Source organism: Pagrus major, chromosome 21, assembly GCF_040436345.1.
Source record: "Pagrus major chromosome 21, Pma_NU_1.0".
Taxonomy (NCBI): Eukaryota; Metazoa; Chordata; class Actinopteri; order Spariformes; family Sparidae; genus Pagrus; species Pagrus major.
The window spans coordinates 7,776,185-7,798,985 of record NC_133235.1 but is presented as its reverse complement, the minus strand read 5'-3'; the positions used below and the strand labels follow the sequence as shown (position 1 = coordinate 7,798,985).

Below are 22,801 nucleotides of genomic sequence, written 5' to 3'. Positions count from 1 at the left end.
TTGTTAAGCATGTGTCCTCCCCCAAAAATGGCCATATAGGAGGTCTGTAAGAGCAGCTTATTACTACCAATGTTTACGTCCGTTGTTAGCTAACGCCCTCTAGTGGCCATAGAAGTTATGATGGGAGGAAAGGAGAAAGTCAGGAAGATAGTATAAAGAACAAAAAAGTCAGTGTATGGAGGAGGTTGAGGTGGAATGATGGGTCACACACACCTTGGCTTTTACCCAGCATTTTCTTGTGTGAAACCAAAAGTCAGCGTTGGCTTATTTTAACTTACCTAACATGCTTAACTTAAGTCACATACGTACATAATGTTAAAGTTATAATCTCAAAGATTTTCATGTAAATAAATATCTGTTAAGTCGCTATCTATCGCCGTGGCACTGTTATGGAGGCGTGGCTGCCAACTGCCAACTGACTGACATCACACAGGCAACACTGGATCACTCAGAAGCAGTGAGGTCCAATAGTACACCTGCAATAGCCGCTTCCAGAAATCTTCGACATTGCCACTTTAAGTTACCTAACAAGTGTACTTTTTGAACCGAAAATATGATCTTTTCCGAAACCTGACCAAATAGTTTTGGTGCTTAAACCTGAACTAACTGCCACCATTTCACAGCATTAACCACATGTTTAAATCTGCGACTGTTTCATAACATTAAATCATAGTTAGTGCATGCAACTCTGGTTCTTTGAGTACGTTCGCCTGTTGTAGGTACTGTCCAGCGGTCATATATGCCCTTTTGGGAGTCATTGGCAAACAACCTCTTCTTTTGCTTAGGAATAAATACATGTATTATACACAATAGAATACAAAATACTATACTTTGTATTCCTCTACATTTGTCAATGTGGCTAATGTCAATTTATTTTATGGTAACCCTGCTGTGATCTTGCAAATTTAAAGAGTGACATTTTCACACACACAGTAAGGCTGATACAGTACCTGACAAATAGAACTGCAAGGAACACTAAGGCATTATTGAGTGTGTGTATGTGTATGTGTGTGTCTGTGTTACATCACCTGAGTAGTTAAAGATTTGACGCAGGTCTTTATTGAGAGGAAACGCCGTCCCACGTGTGTCTGAGCTCCACCAAACCCCATATTAGACGACATTAACTCCACATTATGCGCACTTAACCCAACTCTGAATATAGTCCTGTTCCTTCAGTCTGTCCTCCTGTCCTTTAAAGCCGTCATCACTCAGTGTCTCGGAGCAAACGGTTCCATCCGTCTCTTCAATGTCAACTCAATTCAGCTCAATTGGACTTTATTAATCCCCATGGAGACGATGGATTTGAGGGCAAACAAAGTTCCTCAAACAGCAATCAGCCAACAGGCATTAAAAATAGAGTGAGAGAGAGAGAGAGAGATGGGACAGACAAGTGACTTACGTTGAAATTGTGTTGAGGAATGAAGTATGGTAGCATTTAGAGCAGGGCTGCCAAAACTACAACTCACAGGCCAGATTGTTTTTTGCCCTTGAGTGAGATGCCTGAATGGTGAAGTAATAGAGTGGATGCTGAGGGATACATGGCCTGTTCAGTCTCCCAGCACCAGATACAGTGTACAGATGTGTTATCACTGTGCCTGATCGTGTTAAAACGTGTTCTTATATCTCTGCGTCTGTGTCACTAAGGGGAGACGAGACTGAAGGGAAATTAACTGAGACTAAGTTTGGTAATCGTTAAATAGTTTTAATGAACTCCACCTAAATGAGTTCCTGTTTTTCTCTTCCGCATTTCATTATCAAGTGAATCCCTTTGGGTTTGTAATGTTTTTCAAACACATTAAGTAAATCGAAGACCATCCCTTGTTCTCTTGGACCTTGTGACGAGCATTTTTTCCAACATTTAACAGATAAAGAATCCTGCAATCAGTGGTGGAATGTAACTAAGTACATTTACTCAAGTACTTTGCTGAAGTACAATTTTGAAGTCCTTGTATTTTACTTGAGTATTCGCATTTTATGCTGCTACTAACCTACATTTATTTGACAGCTTAAGCTACTGTTTATTATTAGGTTATAGTTACAAGACATAAATCAGCAAATTAATTGTAATGTATGTATATGGATTAAACTCGCTGGTGTAAAATAAAGGAGTGAAAATTAGCTCTGCTTCTATCAGCTGCAACATAAAATGATGAACACATGAATACATCACTAATAATAATAATAAAGGTATATATAGATATTTATTATTTTGAAATGGGCCGTTCTGCATGATAAATACTTTTACTTTTGGTACTTTAAGCATCCGTAGTACCTTTTTTGATACTAACATTTTGTACTATTGTAAGATATTGAACGGGACATGTACTTAAAACTTTTACTGAAATAAAAATGTTGTGATATTAATACATTTAATTCTAACTGCAGAGTTTTAAACATAATCCAGTCTTTACTTGGCCTGTTACTTGAGGATCAAACACCAAGCTTAACATATAATTTCTAAATAAATCAGTTCATCTATACTGCCATCTTAAGTGAATCAGCTGTAATATCAGTGGCTTCATGCTGAGGTACCTTAATCTGGAGCACAGGCACAGTGTAAAGGCACTACTGCCTCATCTCTGTACAATCTCCTTCACTTAAAAGTCTCTTTTGTTTTTATGGAAAGGCAGTCTGCCCTACATTTCCTCTTTGTCTAGACGGAGGGAAGCAGGGAGGGCTGTAGACACATAATGGGGTGATGGGACAGAAAGTGTTGTGGCTGGCAGTTAAATAAATCTTGCATCAGTGCAACAGTGCCCAGTGCGCCATGTTTAATCTGTTGACAAAGTAGAAATTCAGATTTGCGTGACAACATAACAAAATAGTGTTAGAAGTGGGAAAGCTGTTTGCTGTAGTTGAGGTAAACATGCCATAATTTCTTTATAATGTCTCTGATGTATGTACACCAGCAGGTATATTGTGGGGGGAAATTGGCACAAAGCATGCAAATACTTCTATTATTCGTGACTTTCCAACTGCTGTGACCCTGATTCCTTCCTCCATCCTCTGTCTTCAGATCCGGCGACAGGGTGGCATTCAGCTGCTGGTGGACTTGTTGGACCACCGAATGACGGACGTGCACCGCAGCGCCTGCGGAGCCCTGAGGAACCTGGTGTACGGCAAAGCCAACGACGACAACAAGATCGCCCTGAAGAACTGCGGAGGCATACCGGCGCTGGTCCGACTGCTCCGCAAGACCACCGATGTGGAGATCCGAGAGCTGCTCACAGGCAAGAAAAAGAAAAAAAAAAAGCAAATGCAGTTGCAAATATGTCGATGGTAATGAATGTGCAGCAGGGTGAATATGAGAAACGGTCCTTTTCAGAAATGACTTCCTTTTCATCACAAACCTTAGGGGACCTCAGGGAATGTTGTTGTGTGTTCACATACTGAAAAGTTTCAGGTGCAGAAGTTTCTTCCAATTATTTCTCATGCTGAAATTGACAGCTTGCAGTCTGCCTTTTAAAAATGTATTTCATAACAAGAGTGAGTGAAGGGGCGTGCAAAATCTGTAAACATAAACTCTCATATAAGCAGGGCTGTACTGAGGACTTTTTCTTTGTCTTCTGGAAACATGGGAGTTTAAGCGAGTTTTACAATCTACAGTTTAAATGTTTTCCAGTATTTTCAGTCTCAGCATATTTCAATTTGACTACTTTTAAGCCAACAAAATAAATGAGTGAACAAAGGATTTAGTATTTCCCCACCAGAGTTTTATTCCTGGCAGTGTGGAAGGGCTTTATAACAGCAGTTAGAAATGTATGCTGAAAAATCAGTGATTTCTGTGATCGTTTCCAAAGAAGTTTCCTGGCAAGAAAAATTTACTTCATAATTATACATTAAAGCAAACAAATTTGCCTATTGCCAATTTAAAAAGAAGGACAAAAAAACATAATCCACTGTTACATATATGGAAGACAAACATCAAAGAAATCCAACTTCATTTATGGTGAGAAATCTTAGTTTTAGTCATATATTCCTGGAAATGAAGAATAAGATAAGAAAAACCTTCGATCCTAATTTGCATACATTCTGCATACAAATGTGCAGAAGCACAGATATGATCCACTTACATACAGACACATATGTTGCCTCTTACAAACCACCCACACTCAAATGAAGAACATTCACAAAATACCTGCATATGCAAAACAACACAAAACACACTGTACTGTACCTGCACTCTCCTATTTACAGAAATGAGCAAACACACACACACATACACACAAAGCAGAGAGTTGTTTACCACCTGCCTGCTTCCCAGCACTCTGGTTGACAAGTGCTGTTGACTTGTCAAACTGAGATTCTGTGCAAAGGGCCGCGCTGCACTTGTATCCACAGCAGGTTTGTGTTCTCTGTTGGTAAACACAAATATCATCCACGTTGTGAAAAATGTATCCAGGATTGATTAATTTGAGGTTCTAAACCCACTGAGGTCTGGGTGGTAAACTCTCCGCCAAAAGGATTAAAGGATTACCAGCATTGCCTCTACCAGTGTTTCTTTTATTTTTTGCAGCTTTTACTTTATATATCCTGACAATTCCCATCTAATTGGCATTCACATGGACGGCCACGGTAAAAGGACTATCACCTCTGGAGGGGGATCGAGAGTCGACAGAGCTAAAAGAAGAATACCACTTAGTTTTCAAACTGATCTACGTCCAGAGTCCTCTAGGGCTTTATTCCAATCCTGGAGCCAAATGAGAAAAATGGATTTCTCTTAGCAGCACCCACGCTAATGAAAACATCTCTGCTGCAGGCCTGTAAGGAGCATGGTATATCAAGACCGAACATGTCAGAATCCAAGATTTCAGTTATTTCTGCTTTCTAGAACACTTTAATTAGTATGATTTAGGATGATATTACGTAAGAATAAGTGAAGCTTAGAGCAGTGATCAGTAAACTGGCTTCAGGTTGGAATAGCATGATTGTAAGTATAATTTGGCATCAGGGCTGTTGAGACCAAGTTGGACCAAGTAAGTCTCTTACATTCTGGGCCCGTTGGTGCTGACAGCCAGTAGATAAAATCACACAGTGTAAGAACTTCAATCATTTTTCACAGTAAAGCATAAAAGTAAATATTTTTTAACGTGGAAAAAGGAATGTTCCACATCAGCAGATGGAGTTCATTGAGATGAATCTGTTGCAAGCAGCTAAGTTACTTCTCATCTAAAGACAGACAGTCCCAAAAGTCATTAAAATGGGAGAGAGAAAAAATCTACTGAGAATGCATGTTAATGATTTGTTTTCCATTATAACTGAGGAATCCATGTGCTGAAGTGGACCTTGAGGAAAAGTTCAGTCAAACTATTTAAAATATTTTGGGTTTTTGAGGGTCTGAAGACATCCAAGAAACAAGGAAAGGGTAAATTGGGGTGGTCTACTGAGGGAGAGTTGATTTATAATCCAATTCACTGGGTTTTAGTGCAGAGCCACAGATCCCCAGGAGATAATCTCACTCTTATGAAGTTCACTGTCCTCCAGGCCTCCCTACAGACCCTGATCCCCTCATTTCTAGATCCATTATCTCCCACAAATTATGCATATTTCCTCCATTAATTTGCCTTCTTTCAGACAGACTCATTCGCAGACAGATGGACTGAATGTTTGTTTCTGTTTTGGTTCACAAACGTGAAAGTTTGTTATCACAGGATGTCTGATGTGACTCCATTTGAAGCCTATTCAGTGTGTTGTCTCACATTCTGTCTAGACTAAAAACATATTACATGAGGTGTTTTTGTAGTTTTTGAATGAATTTAAGAGGTGTTGCCAGCTTTAGATGAGTCATGCCTAGTTCATTTCTTACGAAGAGTTATTATAATTACCAGTTTCTGATGCCTTGTATCTGATTTCCATACTGGAGGATTCCAAACCTCCAGATTTACATCCAAGGACAGTTTAGGAAGCAGTGGTCCTTATTCTGCGATGTGAAAAGCAAAGGGCCACACCAGGAGCAATAACTATAACAACAACTATAACGACGACAGTGGCGAACGATATCATTGGTGTCACTTTCAGAACGCTTTGTTGAATGATGAAAACACTCACAGCCAATCAAATTGCATCTAAATCTACAGGTTTTCAAGATCACAACTTATTAAACAGTTACATAACCGAATATTAGGCTGCAAATTACAGATAAAAAATTTACATTTTACCTGACACATCCTGCCAAACGCTCTTTGAAGTTTGTTTTGTCCTTACTGATGTCCTGTTTGATGAGCCCCAGGATAATTGCATTAGAAAGGATTAAATAAAATGTGTCTCTCTTGGATCAGAGTGTTGGATTCTCTCCACTCCTCTCATTTTTACAGAATTGTGTGAAACCATATCCTACTGGTGTTCTGCCTGTTTATCTGTGCAAAGGACAGCAAAAGCAGGTCATCGGCATCCATCTTCCTGAGCTGCCAACACAGTTGGAGCGCTCAACGCATGTTTGGTGCCACCGTTTACACGATGTTATTGTTCATGAATGTGGATGCTCACATCTGTATCATTATAGTTATCATTCTTGGTGTGGACACCCCTTAAGGGTGTGGAGGGGAGGATGGTGAATGGCATGTAACACATCCGACTTTCAATAAGAGTTTTTGCTTATTCCATCTTGTGAAAGGTTCATTGCGTAGGTGTATAGGTGTAATATAATCTTGATAAAAATGCAAGTGTCTTTCAAAAACAATCCATGGCACACTGTAGGTTTTGTGCCGAATTAAAATGCTTTGATGTTACATGGCAATCTGTATTTAAAATGGTCTTAATCAGCAGAGAACACCTGAAGTTTCCAAAGAGCTCCTGTATGCAATCACCAGAAAGATCCAGCAGCGCTTTCACTCCATTGTCTTCAGAGTTTTTGTCCCGTTACAGGCAGGGAATTAACATTTGTCATTGTAAACATCCTTTCCTTTTTTAACCCTAACCATACTTTGACAAAAGTTTACCACATCTTTCCTTAACCTTGGGCCAAATGTAGTTGCCCACGCAGCTAATGTCATAAGAGAGAATTTTATAAACATTGACACTGGACATAAAATAATTTTTTTCATTGAACAAGAATTGTCCAATATTGACATTCTTGTCTGGCAATAGAGTTTCTGACATACGTGTTGCAGTTACAACTGAAAAAGGCACATGGATATGAAAATGCAGGTCTAATTGAATGGATGGAAGGAAGCTCCTCACAGGATCAACTCTGTGATCGTACGACTGTCCTGAGTGGTCAGATGATGTTAATGCTTTCAAGCTGTGAGCAAGGGAATCTCTCCTGTCATTACCTTCCATCCCACATGATGTCAAGGCAGGCTTAGCCTAATGAGCGTCCAACTCGGCTGTCACACACAAACTTATCTTCCGTCCTTGCAAACCCACAGACGCTGCCCTTGAGCCTTTATTCACTCAGTATTATTTACAGCAGTACTTCACATCAGGGTGACGCCAGATCCTGTTGACGGACAAACATTTTAAGCTTTATTTGTGGTAATAAGAGACGGTCATGAATACTAAGTCGAGCTGAGCGGTCTCCCCCTCGCAGGAAAATCCTTATCGGGGAAGTGAAATTGAGAGGTGTCCTCATACAATCACATTTGTTGCAGAGTATGACCCACGTGTGTCCTGTGCATTTATGTATATGTATCTGTGTGCAGTGAGTATAGAAAAGGGTTCAGGCTTAGCGGAGATGGAAATAAAAGGTTTTTTGTATGCTGCTAGAGTCTTAAAGAAGATTACCATATAAATTAGAGCAGCAATTCAAGGCACGGAGCACAGAAATCCCTCCTGTCACAAATTAATCAGCTGAACGACCGACCGGACGCAGACAGACCGTGCTCTCCTCTCTCTCTCAAAGACCCAGAGGAAATAACTCCCTCTCCCTGTCTCTCAGCCTCTCTCGCTCACTCTCTTATCCCACTGTGGTCGGGTTTTCGTAATTGGTCTCCCCTTCTCTTCCTGTCTCTCCCCTGTCCTCTTTGCCTTTCTCTGCCTCTCTTTTTTTCGCTCTTTCTCTCCATCGCCTACCCTCTCAGCATCGCTCTCTCCCTCTCTCTGGTGAGCATTTTGAATCAGGATCGCAGTGGGAAGTCAAGCTGCCTGCCTCGCTAGCTACAGATTCAGCTACACACACGAGTAGAGACAAAGGCTTGTTCGCAAACACACACGCACAGTGTGCTTGGCATGGCACAAAGTCACAAACAAGGTTGTTGCCCTCCGCTCTACAGTCTCTCCCCCTCTTTTCGGTTCGATAATTGCTCTCCTGTTCAGAACCAAAGATGATTATTCGGAGGGAATAAAGCTGGTTTGGAAGAGCAGATATTAACTCGAACTCTTCAGATTAGATAGGGCAGAGATGTGTGTGCGTGTGTGCTTGTATGTATTTATTCACATTTGTAAATGTTCATGTTTTCTCCGGTGCATACTTGTATCTACAAGCCCCTTTCCAATGCAAAAATTGGACAAAATGTCAACAAAATGTAACCTAACATGTAGCAGGTCAAGCAGATGTATTGTTACATCACAGCAGACATTTCAGTCTAAAACATACACATCTAGCTGCTGGTACTGGTCCTACAATAAAAGTCAGGAGCTCATCATAGTCAGAAGATCCTGTTTGAACCATGAACTGTGTAAAATTACATGGTAATCCATCCCGTAGTTGTTGAAGTATATCAGTCTGGAGCAAGGTGATGAACCAACCGACTGATGTCAGCATCCCTAGAGCCTCTCAGCTAGCATGGCTAAAAGATAGCGATGGAGAACCAATTAAAATGCCTCAGCCTTTAGTATTTGGTGAGAGGAGGCCATCGGATTGCTAAGATTTCCTAGCGAGGACACAGCATACAGCCAAACAGTTCAAAATAAAAGCAAAAGCAGCAAACAACATTATATGAAATAAAAAGATCAAAATGTGTGAAGTGGAGCAAACCAACTCATTATAAGTGTTTGGACACACTGGGTGCCATTTTAAGCAACAGACAGGCTTGCGCTGCCCCAAGCAGTGTCCTGGATTCAGTGTTTCTGAAAGAACAACATCACAATAACTCCATTGTGTTCCATTGTTATACTTTTTAATTTTTCAGTGTCTGTCGCGTCACCCAAGGACACTTTACAAAACCACATATAACAATCAATAACAAGAATTGAAATATGTTGTTTAAGAACATAATCATAATAGCATCAGGGAAGACTAATTGAAACAGGTGAGTTTTCAGTGACATCCTAAAAGAAGCAACAGATGTGCACTAGGCCAATCCCTGAGGGAGAGCATTCCAGATGTTGGGGCCAGCCACACTGAAGGCTGTGTTACCCATAGTGCAGAGTCTGGAGGCGGAGTGGAGAGAAGCCAGGCATCAGAGGAATATGAGGTAGTTAGCTGGGAGCCAGTACAGTTGTGGTAAGGTGTGATGCACTCCCAGGCTGGTAGATAAGCTAATGTACATGTTATGATATGTGAAGTATCAATTTTCATACTATAGTGTGGCAAGAAACCAGTATACTGCTGAAACTTTAACGGTATGTGCAGGCTGCCTACCTTGTGAATTTTTTTCCCACATGTCAGGTCCTTTATAGCTCCATTGCACACGACAGTCAGGTCAAGCCTCAGAATTAGTTTTTCATCAGGCAGAAAAGGCAAAAATAGGGTAAAGAGTTTTAGTTTGAGCGTGATGCTTTTTTATAGAGGCGAGCGTAGTGAATCCCTGATCCAGGACTCCTTTAGCCTGAGGCTCTCTTGTTGGGTCAGGACTTCTCTACAGAGAGGACACTTCACAGGTCACAGACCTGACTTCTCCAAGTTGTAGGCATATTCAACAATTCTACATTAACAATTGCCACTGTGCCAGTTGTGCAAGCAGTAGTGTGATTCGTACTGTGTGTGAAAAGTCATTTTGTTCACCTTAAACTACTTAAAGCCCATTACTCTGTGGCAGAGTTTTCCTGGAAAGCTCATCCTGACGTTCAGAAGGGCAAATGTAAAAGCTCTCAGGGCCTGAATATAGGTTGCATCACGAGTGCCGTTTAAAGCAACAGTTTAGCATAAAAATGTCAGACAGTTAGTTGAAGAGGGATTTTTTTCCAGCGTGCATGTCGCTCAGGCTTCACTGTGGCTAAAGGAATCTTTGTGATGCTGTGTGATGCAGAAACACTGACAGCAGATCAGTCTTTCTGTGTGTCAGCTTTGATCTACAGTTATTGATCGTGGCGAACATTAGCTAAGACATGATTTATAAACGATTGATTTTTGTTTAAATGCACTGAGATTCTGAAAAGAGTCATTACTGATAAGAAACTTAAAAACAATTGCCACTCTGAATACAGGCCAGTTTTGGTGGGTATGCTTTTAGTTAGGTTGACTTCAAAGTCAGAGATGCTGATTTTTTGTCATTTTTTGCAAGTCCAAGTCAAGTCTCAAGTCTCTAATGAGCGTTTTATCAACTGCTCCATGCCATCCGGTCTGCTTAGAACACTGCATAGTTATATCTGAGGAATTCAAAGCATGCACTGTATTATCATCACTCCTTTGTCTATTAGCATAGAGTATTATCAGCACCGATTAGCTGTTTGGTATATGGTCGCTTTAAACGGGCTATTGCAATGCAATTTGAAAAAAACACACACAATGAAAACTTTCCTTTAATAATTAATAACTGTATTTTGTTTTACAACATAAATACACAGCTACAGTAGCTAAATGCAAAACACTACTGCTGCCAAATCATCTGAAATAAACTGCAAGTCCATAAACTGGTGATATTAAAATGTGAACAGTTTTATTCAAATAGAGATATCCACCATTTGTGAAAATTGGCACCTTTCTTTGTGACCAAAATGATTCCTTTCATGAATATAAAACTCATGATGAAATATCATTGGAGTTATTGGCTCTCTCAGGTCATTTTCTTACAGAACAGAACATTTTTGTGGATACAGTTGTCTGTGTTGTTTAACAGTGAACATCAGCTGACTTTTATTCCTGAAAGAAATGTGTGTGTTTTGGACTGAAACCCATCAGAACCAGGCTTTTCTCTAAGATGTTTTGCTTGCCATCAGTTCTAGGTTTACATGTAAGTAGCACACTGTACTAAACGTGTGTGGCAGCTTTGGTTCAAGTCACTTACAATTAAACCAATTTGAATATTAAAAAGACACTGCAGTTTACTTTCTTATGATAGAGCATCAGTTATCAGTCATTTACTTAATGGCTGCATAGTACAGCCTTCTTATGCTTCACAGTTTTCACTGTTTAGATTAGTGAAGAAAACTGACCCCTTGCATGCTGTTGAGGCTGAGCTAAACATGTTTGCTAACCGTCCACAGGCGCTGAGGTTAACTTTCACATTACCAAGTGACTGACCTATCCAGGTGTGTTTGATGTTGTCAATCCAGCATCCTTCATATTCATTATATATAATGGATTATATTCACATTTGGCGATTCTTTAATTTGCACCTTGTGTGTAGTTCCTATAGGCAACGCTTATGACAAACAGGAGAGCAGCAGCAGCTGTTGTGCTCACCGCCATAGCGTTGTTGTCATCTGTGGCCATGCGCAGCACTCACCTCACCACATGAGGGAATGACGTTCAGCTCGTCAGACATTTTGTTAATGTTGATGCGCCAAAAAATAAAAAAAATAAGATTGTCACGAGACCCAAATCTTGAGTCTGAGTCAAGTCTCAAGTTTTTTGAGGGCGAGTCTCAAGTCACGTCTCAAGTCACTGAGTGTGCGACTTAAGTGCGACTCGAGTCCAAGTCGCAAACTCGAGTCCCCATCTCTGCTCAAGGTTAGCGCTATGTTTAGTTCTGTTGCCTGCTACACACGAATCCCATCTGAAGACGTTTGTGAGGAAGACAGGTTAAGTGAGCCACAGAGGCAACAGCATGATATCTGCCCTCTCTGACTCACAGAGCGCTGCGCTTTCTTTAACTTCTTTATTCCCCGCTCAAATCAGCATGCCGTCAGAAGCTGTGGTTCCACTTGTCATTACAATGCAACTTTTTTCATCCAGTCGCAGCAGCACACATCATTGCAAGTGACAGGTCTGGATTGCTCACATCGGTGTCAAGCCTTCAGAAGCAGATATGGAAGTTGTCAGGATCACGCTGTGATGGGTGACTCTCTGCAGTCTGGATGCAATTCTCATGCAGTTTAGCCAAGGCAGAGTGATAGAAAACCATAGCTTTAAATAGTCAGGGAATGTAGATGACAACAAGATTGGCAATATGAAAAGTTGTGGATTAATTACAAAATTCAAACAGTGGAGGATTTGTGCCTCAAATTCATCAAGACTTTTTTTTGTCACCAACTCTCTGGTGAATTATTGGTTGGATTAAAAACAACATGTAGCACTCAACAAATACACTACATAGGTCTACAGTACAACCTGGACCTACTGTATATAAAACTGATATTAAATTGTTACAAAAACGAAGATACAGCAAATATAGGAACTTAATTAAGGCAACAGAAAACAAACTACAAAATTAAGGGAAAATAACACAAAAAGACCTTAGTGTATTTGCGTGTCTGAATAATAAAAAAAAAAACTTGAGAGTATCCGGAGCTAAGATGCAACATAACCAAAGTTAATTATAAAAACATACAGCAGCTGTGTTCCCTGAAGTTACACTGGGCTCATTAACTTATTTTTCACTTCATTTAAACAGAATTTTAATGCAGCTTCTCAGGCTCAACCTGTTTCATAATTGCAGGTAAATATTTTTCATCCATTAACACAAGATTGAAACTCATTGTTGTGGAAGTAAGTTAAATTACCTCAAAATCTATGAATATTATATTATCACAGTGCTTCTTTCTTTCTTTCTTTCTTTCTTTCTTTCTTTCTTTCTTTCTTTCTTTCTTTCTTTCTTTCTTTCTTTCTTTCTTTCTTTCTTCGACTGAATATGTTAAACAGCACAGTAGAATGCTACAGAACTTCTTTCTTTTATTTTCCCCTAAACCAGCTCTGGTTGACCTTGACACAATCAACAGTATACTGCTTACCTTCGCTATTTCCTGGTTTTAATGACAAAGTCATGAAAGGACTCAGACTGAATCAACATGATTCCACACTGTGGCAGAGGCTCATTAAGGCAAAGCTACAGTCCTGTGTGGACTTAGTGATCGATGGTCACCTCATTATGAAAACAAGGATTAAAGCTTACATCAAGGGTTCTAGTTAGAGGACAATAAATATGTTCCACAATTGATAGCAGCCAAAAAAATAAAGTATATGTGTACCGTGTATGTGATGCAGACTTCATTATATTATATCAAGAAAATACAGTAACAGTAACTCAGTGATTAGTGGCTATCGCAAAGTACATTAGGTGTGACATAAGACATGATTAAAAAAAATAATCAGTTGGATGGATTTATTATTTATTATAGGTATAAATTCTACACTGAGTGACACAGAAACATATTGACTCACTATACTATAAAATAATTGATAGACTATTGACCAGTCCTGCTAGTGACTCCCAAAAAAACATTGCAGTGTACCAGTGACAGGCGCTTTAGACCTTCGTCGTATGCTCACAGTTTGGTTAGGTTTAGGAAAACACTGTGGTTAGGGTTAGAAAAGCATTGCACTTTGGCTTTGAATAACTATTTTACTCATGTAACATAAGTCACAAACCTAAGTAAGTTAAAATAACACAATGTTGGACACTGGACACGAGCAGCGGTCGGCTGGATGAAAATCCTGTCTTTGTTTAATCCATCAATCCATATTCCTCCCTCGCCAGCCGTTCTTGCTCTTTAAACTACTTCCTCCTTTGCTGCCATAATAATTATTAAAGCCAGTAGAAGTCATCGCCTAACAAGAAACATAAATATGGGTTGTAATAAGCTGCTTTCACAGTCGACCTATGCAGTAGTTTTTCTGATGAGCTGACCAAACTGTCAGTGTTCACACTCATTATAAAATGTCATATGTCATAAAAGGAATAAACATTCTGGCAGATTGTGACATCAGTGATCCTGAGATTCACCCCCCCCCCCCCCCCCCCCCCCCCCCCCAAACTGCTTTCTACATTCTGTTTCTGCAATTAAAAAACTAGAGCAATTAAGGGAGGTGACGAATGATTCATCCGAAAGGAATCATCAGCCTTACAGCCCTGCTCTACCCACTGAAATGACTCATGGCGTACACAGTGATTGTCATAGGTGGGTGGTCTGTCTTATGACAAAGCACCCTGCTGTCCTCAAGGTCAGACCGTCAATGTGGGCTCTTTAGAGATGCTACCGTACGTCTCTTGAATACAAACAGCTCCGGAAGGTGCTTACGCCGCTGATTGCCTGTTGAGATTTACAGTATTAACAAGAGTTAGAATCTGTCGATTATGTGTGAGAATTTAGGCTTTTGATTAGTTAATGGTAAACACACAAACACACACAAAAAGTTGGAGACCGTATTTATTTAACCCCCAACCAGCACACACTGAACTTGAATGTCTTTGGAAAGGTGAAGTCCAGCAAATTGGAAAAAAAAACAACACTGACTTTTTCAAAAATGTCCTCTCTCTAAAGGTCTCATATACAGAGTGGGTCACACAAGGACAGGAGTCCACTTAAACACTCAAAAGTACATGATGAGACAGGAGGAACAAAGGGAGAAAGGAGATCAAAAGTGAACAAAGAGATATGCTGCCATGTTACAGAATAACAGGAGGAACAGGGCAGGAATGAAAATATGGTGCAAATGAGAGCTGGGAAATGGCTTCAGAGACAAAGAGAGATAGCCAGCGTATTCATTTCCCCTCCCTCCATATAACAGTGCATTCATAACCTCCTGCTGCCACTCATGATGTAAGGCTGAGGCAATTAACCCCCTTCATCTGTCATACACTTGTGGCTTTGTGAATGTGCGGCTGTGTGTAGAGCTCGGATGTGTGTGTTTGTGCGCGCCTGTTGATGTGCATTAGCGTGAGGCTACGTTTAGTGTTTATTTTGTGTGCGTGAGGCTGTGTTTGTGTGTTTGTCAGTGTGTGTTTCAGATCAAAGATAAAATCCCACTGCCTTTCACCTCAGGGAGATGATGTCATTCTCTGCACAGCAAGAAGTGAGGCTGGCAAACAGCTGACTTTACTCACAATAATAAAAAGTGATCTTTTAGTTGCAGCTGCAGCATGACATCATGTGTAATGTATTACATTTCACAATAATTGGTTTGTAACCCACAGTCCTGTTTTTACTTTTAAAATCGATGCCACTGATGCTTACTAGTCACATCCTGTCCTCATTAAACATACACATCATTTTATTTCCTTTGAGCAGGTTTACTCAGGGACCACTTCTGAAAAACAGTAGTTTGGATGCCACTTAGTAAGAGGATAAAAGAGGATAATTATGTTCATGATTGCAAAAGCCTTTTTTTTTTTTTTTTTCCTTTTTTTTATTGTGCTGATTAAATGTGCGGCCAAAAAACTAGAATAGTCAGAGTACCGTTAGCGTGCATGTTTACAGGATATGGTTTCTGTGTGGAAAACGAGTTCCATAACAATGAGATTTTGCATGCTGGGCTCCAACAATTTAGCCACAGGATATCAAATGCATTATTCAGTGAATTTATTCAGATTTTGCAGGAAGAGATTCATATTTTAATCACAGAAAGCAACGTCGGTGTTCAAGAATAAACCAGTGTTTTATTGACATAGATTATAACCAGCACTGAACTAAAAGATTTTTGCAATGATTCAGACGTGCGTATCCATGCAAGAAATTTGTAGGGTAGGTTCAGCCAAAGTACAAAGCAGCACGTCTAAAGACTTGAACCATTACATTTTTTTTTTTTAAAAGTGAGTAATAGCTCAAAAATGGGACAGATAGGTAACACAATTATCATCATAAACTGCCCAGGGTAAAATATATAAATATTTCTCTGAATTTTGAACGAACCCTTCTTTTAACATAATATGATATGTTTTCACAACGCAGACAAGAGAGTCATTCAGTTTTGAAAAAGGAAAAAAACACTTCAGAGATGATTAGCAGTTTTTTTCATGCTAACGTCAGCTAAAACACATTTAAATTTATTTATTTAGTTTATATATGTTGTGTAAATAAAATATGTTTGTAGAAATAAAGCTAAAACAAGAAATTGTGGTTTAATAAGCTGTTAACGTAGGTACTGAAGCTGTTTACTGACCTACAACATCTAACTGAGTGGCTGCTAGCATTTCTTTACTAGCATAATGTTGCAGCCTGTCCTTGTTCATAACTCTAACCCATTACTCTTGAATTTAAAGATTAATTTGCTAGCTAAAAAGATACAGCATATAAATACAATATTTTTGAAGCTGTTAGAAGGTGTATCCTGTCATGATTTCCCCTTCTTCCAGTCATGGCGCTAACATTTATGCTACATCTTGCACCTAAGCTAACGCAGTAAAACACAGCGCGATAACACTGCTCATTTACTTAGGCAAGACAGTAAACAAGCCTGTATTGTTCCATCAAAGACTAACATTAGTTCACATTGGAGTATTTAGTAAGACAAATATTAGTAACAAACAATATAAGAAAGAAAAAGAACAGCAACATTCGCTGACTCACAGATGTGGAAATCAAGGTCAGCTAGAATTGTTACGTGTCACATCGAATGTGAAGGTTATCAAAAGCCCAGCACGCCGTCACTGCCCTCTTGAGCAGCAGATAAGATGAGACAGAGAGAAGACGCTTTTGCTAACGCGATAGTCCCAGCTAATTACCGTCATAAAGCCGGAAGCCAGTCATTTAGAAACTCCTCCTGACCGCGGACACTGCCGCCTCAACGCTCCACATAAACACACCGCGTCCAAACGGCTGATGGAGTTAAGACTGATTTGTCGAGGGGGCTTACATGCGCACGCACGCACACACACAAGAGCAAACTCATACAAACCCACAAAGACAGATAACAGAAGCTGTAATTACACAGTCGCTGTTCAGCCGAGGGTGAACAACACTGCGCTAAAGAGACAACGCCTTATTCCAAACACACACACACAGATCCAAGGATATGATGTTCTACCACTGCTACAGCTATAATTACAACCATAGAGGAGATGGCTAGTTAAGTGCAGATATGATGAGGGATGGACACGATCAAATGCACAAACATGTAATTGTATGAGTGCATAGATTAGGCCGTAGACACTTTGCAAGACGAAGGTCAAGAAGAATTATGACGCGTTGTGTCAATCCCTCAAGGTTATCGCAATATGTGTGTACAATTGTGTGTGTGCGTGTGCGTGTGTGTGTGTAAAACCACTCAAGAAATCAAAGTGTTTTGCAGCAAACTGTGTTGATTTCCCTCTTCCCTTCTCTGTCCTTTCCTTTAAAGGCTCAATCTCATGTATGTGTGTGGGGGGTGAGTGTGTCTCAAGCTTTTTGTCTATTCAGTTTCCAGTATGTGTGTGTTTTTGTGTTGCGAGTGGCAAAAGAGGGGAACAGTAATTGGTAGGCAGGAGAAAACTCACTCCAGTTTCTTGGTTGGCTGGTCACCGCATGTATAATTCAGGTGAGGATTAAGAACAGGAGAGAGGGGCAGTGGAATTAAGTGTAAGTGATTTACTGCCGTAGCACTTCTTTTATTTTGTTTTACACTGCTTTCTATTAATTACAGCAGCACAGTGGCAACCCGGAAAATTAAAGGTTATGTTTTGAAATCTCAGAACAACATTTGAAATGTATGAGCCCTGTGTAATTAAACATGCGGGATGCTTATTGGAGGTTATCTGTTTACAATCACCACCAACAATTTACATGACCCGTTATCATTTTAAAAAATAAGAAATGGTGACATCTACGGAAGCCCTGAGAGGCAAGTGAGAAAATAAAAATCCTTTTTTTACATATGAAAAAAAAAAAAATAAGGATCTACAGAAGAAAAAAATGTGTACTCGATGTGTTATTCTCTGCCATTTTGATGTATATCAGACATTTTCAGTTGTTTTACTTGCAGTCAAGTTGAAGGCTGAAGTGTCCACTCATTATGCCAGGTTGAGACTACACTATACCAGCCCCACCTACAGATGTAGAGCATGGGAACGAAAATGGGGGACGACAATCCATCACTATATCCCTCGTTGTGTATAAAAGCAGACACCAACTGATGTGGCATCTGGGACACCTCACAATGTCCGACAAAGAAGGCTGGTGTTTCAGAATTATTCGTCCTCCATGATGAATTTAAATGTGTGTTCATTCACATTGACCAATAGGAGCATGTAGCGCTCTTTAACTGCAAACATGGCAAAGGACGTGTCACTGATGTTGTTGGCTCTGCGAGGTAGAACTGTGAATCAGAGTTAAAGCCACGTTCATTTGTTTGTTCTCATGTAAGGCTTTTCCACAAGACGACCAGTATCACACGCGCCACTTTGAACACCTTTGTATGTTACCGTTCTTCCCAGAAGTGAAGAATTTATTACCCTTTAATTGCCTAATCTGACACTGTAACCATCCTAACAGACACACAGATATTATGTTGTCTGAACCCGGCATTAATAAACACTCTCCTATTTAGACATCCATCAGACCCAGAGTAACATTAGCATTCATTTGGAAATGGCTACTGTGATGTTGATTCTCTGATTAGCTCACTTTCAGACAGGCTCTTTAGCTGCTAAATGCCTCACCATGTACTGTGCACCATTGAGTTAACTTTGCCAGCTTTTCAGTGCTGGGTAGGTGGTATATAGTGGGCTAATTATTATATAAAACAGCTTCCGCTGCAGCTGGGTTAGCTCAAGTATAAAAAACCTGAAGTATGTCTGAATCTATATTTGGATATTTTTATCAAGTGCTTTTGCCGATGTTTTTTCCAACGTCTGGGGCTTTACAACCCCTGAGGAATGGGACCTTGGTTTGGCTGCTTGTTTTTCCTGGTTGATAAGCAAGTGTAGATATGACTAATAACATTCATGTTTTTTTCATTCAGCAGTGACTGTGTTTCAATGAGCCAGCATGCATAATACCAGGGCCGTGAAACTGAAGTAGCCAAATGTAATTCAGCCTTCATTTATTTTGTGTTTCAGAGTAGTTCCTTTTCCTACTGTGACATGTCAAACTGTCTTCCATGACAAAGGGTCATTGTACTAGTTTTAAAAACCTGTGTCTCACTTTCCAGACTGCTGTAAAGTATGTCAAGACTGCAGCTACTGTCTGTGCTGCTGTGTGTGTTTGATCAGGCTGCTCACTGAAAACTACTAAATATTTCAATGCTTTTTGCCCTGGAGTTGTCTTTGTGTCTGTCTCTCCTCCTGTCTACCTCCTCTGTTTTGCTCCTTCCTCTGCTTTGGTTTTCACCTCCTGTCTCCCTGCTGTCCTCTTCAGGTGTTTTGTGGAACCTGTCGTCATGTGACGCCCTGAAGATGCCCATCATTCAGGATGCCCTGGCTGTGCTGACCAACGCTGTGATCATCCCCCACTCGGGCTGGGACACCTCCCCACACACACAGGAGGACCGCAAGCTGCACCTACACTCCTCCCAGGTCCTCCGCAACGCCACCGGCTGCCTCCGGTCAGTGTCACCGTCCGTGTCGCCAAGATTTTATTCTCTTCTTCTTATTTTTGTTTTTTCTTATTGCAAGGGCCTAAAGTATGTGTACATTTTTAAACCACAAATTATTAGCTGCAACTGTTTCAGCAGATAAATTACATAATCAGTCTCTTTGCAGATGTTTTGCTGTTCACGGTCTGTTATTACCAATGATAGTCAAGCAGAGAAACGAGTCTCTCTTAGTTCAAAACTGTCTGTTAATTTTAGATAGTACTGTGTTATTTTTACCACTGTACACACAGAGAACTGACAGACTTAGCGGCATATAAGATGACTCACCATTTGGCTTTAGAGCTGTTGTGGCGTTTCATTTTCTCACTTGAGACATGATGCGAGTCATACAGTACAGTCTGGAAGTAGTAGGGCTGTGACACATATTTTTTGCTGTTTTGGCTCGACTTAAAAAAAGTGACTACAAAATGTATTAAGTTTTACATTTTTATATATTATCAGTGAAATACATACATTACTTATTATTTTCAAACGTAAGCCAGGGTTAGGGCTAGCATCCTGCGGTCAATGTCTTCGACATTTAAAAAAAAAAAAATTAGGCTGGAATTTAGATGTTTTTAATCCATCGCTGACAATAAGCAATATTATTAACTGTCTAAAATTATGGAAAATATGTTCCTCCATCTGACTAAACACTTCTCACTTACTGCCACCTACTTACTTAAACCCCTTTCACACTGGACAAAAATCCACCGACACCCGCTAACATGCAGCTTTTGTCTTCAGTAGTAAAGAGTAAAATCACCATTCATCCACGAGTCAAATGAGTCTGCAGTAGTCACAGGTATTCTAAGCTCCAGCATCTGTGATGGAGACGTCACACTCTAACACAATGCTATGACGCTCATTGAAGTCAAGGACGTTGGCGTGTAAATACTTTTCTTTCAGCCTCCATTTGAGCAGCACTCAGTTGTTCAGTCACTTTTGAGTGAGAGAGACTGAAATAAAATATATAAAAAGTAACCACTGGACATTGTCACTGGCTTCCATGCGGCTATCTACTGTTCCCTGTTTTGCAGCACGCTCAAGATAATAGAAAAGGAAGGGTAATCTCATCAACTGGCAGTGGGAAAGGAGTTAATTGCCTATTTTTAGTGGTTTGACCCGCATTACTTGCTTACTACTTACTTACTGCATTAATTGTTTTTATAGGCGGGGGTGGCACTACTAGCTGCAAACAAAAAGTTGACATATTGTCAATAATATAAAGTTATAAAGCTGATGGCAGCAAACAGTTGCCGAGCTGATAGAGAGTAACATTCACTGGTTAAGAATTGCACTCACATTCTGCCCCTGAAAAAAATATCTGGCCGCAGCTAAAATGCTCCATTCACAGGCTAGTGGCTTTAACTTTATCTGCTGTTTGGTGCCGGGCAGGTAGCACATAGTGGGTTTTGTCAGAACTTCCTCACTAAAAACTCCGGCTCGCTCCATCTGGAAATTGTGCTGATGAGTGCTGTGAGACTGGCTCGGAACAATTAAGTTGTGGGCCATAAAGTCAAAACAGTAAGCTGAAAATTCTTTGTGTTACAGAGTGAACACGTTGTAACACTATATCAACTGTATTATACTGAATTTAACACTCAGCAAAAAATGTTATTGGCTTCTGATTAACTGCTTTAATACAGTAACAGTATAACCCACAAAAACACACGGAGGTACCTCGTGCCTTCTTCTCTTAGACGTGTGAATGTGCCTATTATTAGCTTATTTGTGCTCGTTGTGGATATTAATTGACTTGGCTCATTCTAACTAATGATGAATACAGTGTAAAATACAATAGGATGTGAAGTAGGGATAATGAAGGCCTGTTCGATAGTGGTGGTGTCAGACTAACCTCAAAAACTAATACATCATCTGCCTTTTAAACAGCATAATTAAACATAGTGTTTGTGTGCGTGTGTGTGTGTGTGTGTGTGTGTGTGTGTGTGTGTGTGTGTGTGTGTGTGTGTGTGTGTGTGTGTGTGTGTGTGTGTGTGTGTGTGTGTGTGTGTGTGATGCTGAGACAGCAGTCCCTCTTCGCTCTCCGCTCTGTAAAATTCAATAGACATTCTCTGCGGCTCTGATAGCGATGTACAGAAGTATCAGCTTGTGTAATTCTATTTTCTAAATGCTTCCTTGTACCTCACCCTCAGGAATCCATCGTAATATTGTTTTGTCTCGTGACATCTGCCTTAAAGGTGCACAGACTCAACTTGTCTAGACTTCATTTCAGGGCTCCTGCACTCTCTATCCTGTACAATTCTTATTGGTCTTCTGGTGCTTTTTATATATATTTTTACTCCTACTTCTTTTTTACGTCCTTGTGCACACAACAGTCCTGTCTGTTCTTAGCCTTTATTTGTTCAGCTTTTGTTGCGCTCTATTCCTGTGTTAGTACACTGAGAGCAATGTAAAAACCATCAAGCAGTTAAACTCCTTGTATGTGTACACTTACCTCCTAAATCCTATAAATCTATCTTAAATATGTTTTAGTATTTTATGTCCAGGAGGACTACAGTTTAATAAAGCTGTGTCTTCCATAATAAAAGCATCCCATTCAGGTAATTATCTACAATTATATACTGATTATATACTTATTTTTTTAACCTCTTTAAAATCGCACGCTATTCAGATTATTTCAGGTACATTTTATCATCGAGTAACAAGATGACAACAGCCACTGTAGTCTCAATGCATCACAAGTTTAAAATATTAGAACTATTGGATTATATACCACCATTATCACCCTGTTTAGTGTCTCTATTTATACTTATGATATATGATGGAAAGTATGTGATTTTAAAGTCTCTTCTCTTACGTGTTATTTATTAAGAGTTTATGACTCAGTATGTCAACTAATCTGCCTCATCAGGACTGGTCGGATCAGATTTGATTGATGGATTGATGGACTGGCAACATAAACAAACAGAAAATTGTGTGTTCATGTAGGACCTCATTAGCCTGGTTCCAGACCTCTGAATCACCATCCGCAACCCAGAATTCACTCATGTCCTGTATATTTAAAGTTGCTACTATTTGCTAAGATTTAAACAAAACAAAATATACCATATCTCGATTAAATAATGAGACATATTGCGGCTCCTGTGTGTGACGTATGTAAATGAGTTCAATCAATCACCCACCGCCCATAGCAAGAAGCTAGTTCAGAAGACGTTTTCGAAGCCTTTAAAAAACTAGATGTCATTAGATAATTCTACACATGAAATTTGTATTGGTGAGTTGCTTTCCAAACTCTGTAAGCATTCCTGGGAC

At 39.9% G+C, this 22,801-nt stretch overlaps 1 protein-coding gene across 5 annotated transcripts in view; it reads left to right on the top strand.

The window, feature by feature from the left end:
- Positions 1–22,801, top strand: part of ctnnd2b (catenin (cadherin-associated protein), delta 2b) — a 145,063-nt gene that overhangs the window by 96,840 nt on the left and 25,422 nt on the right. For all 5 annotated transcript variants that reach the window (XM_073491386.1, XM_073491385.1, XM_073491384.1 and 2 more), the window contains 2 exons: positions 3,017–3,230; positions 19,309–19,495. In XM_073491386.1, coding sequence (XP_073347487.1) covers positions 3,017–3,230; positions 19,309–19,495 — 401 coding nt within the window. The remainder of the gene's footprint in view (positions 1–3,016; positions 3,231–19,308; positions 19,496–22,801) is intronic.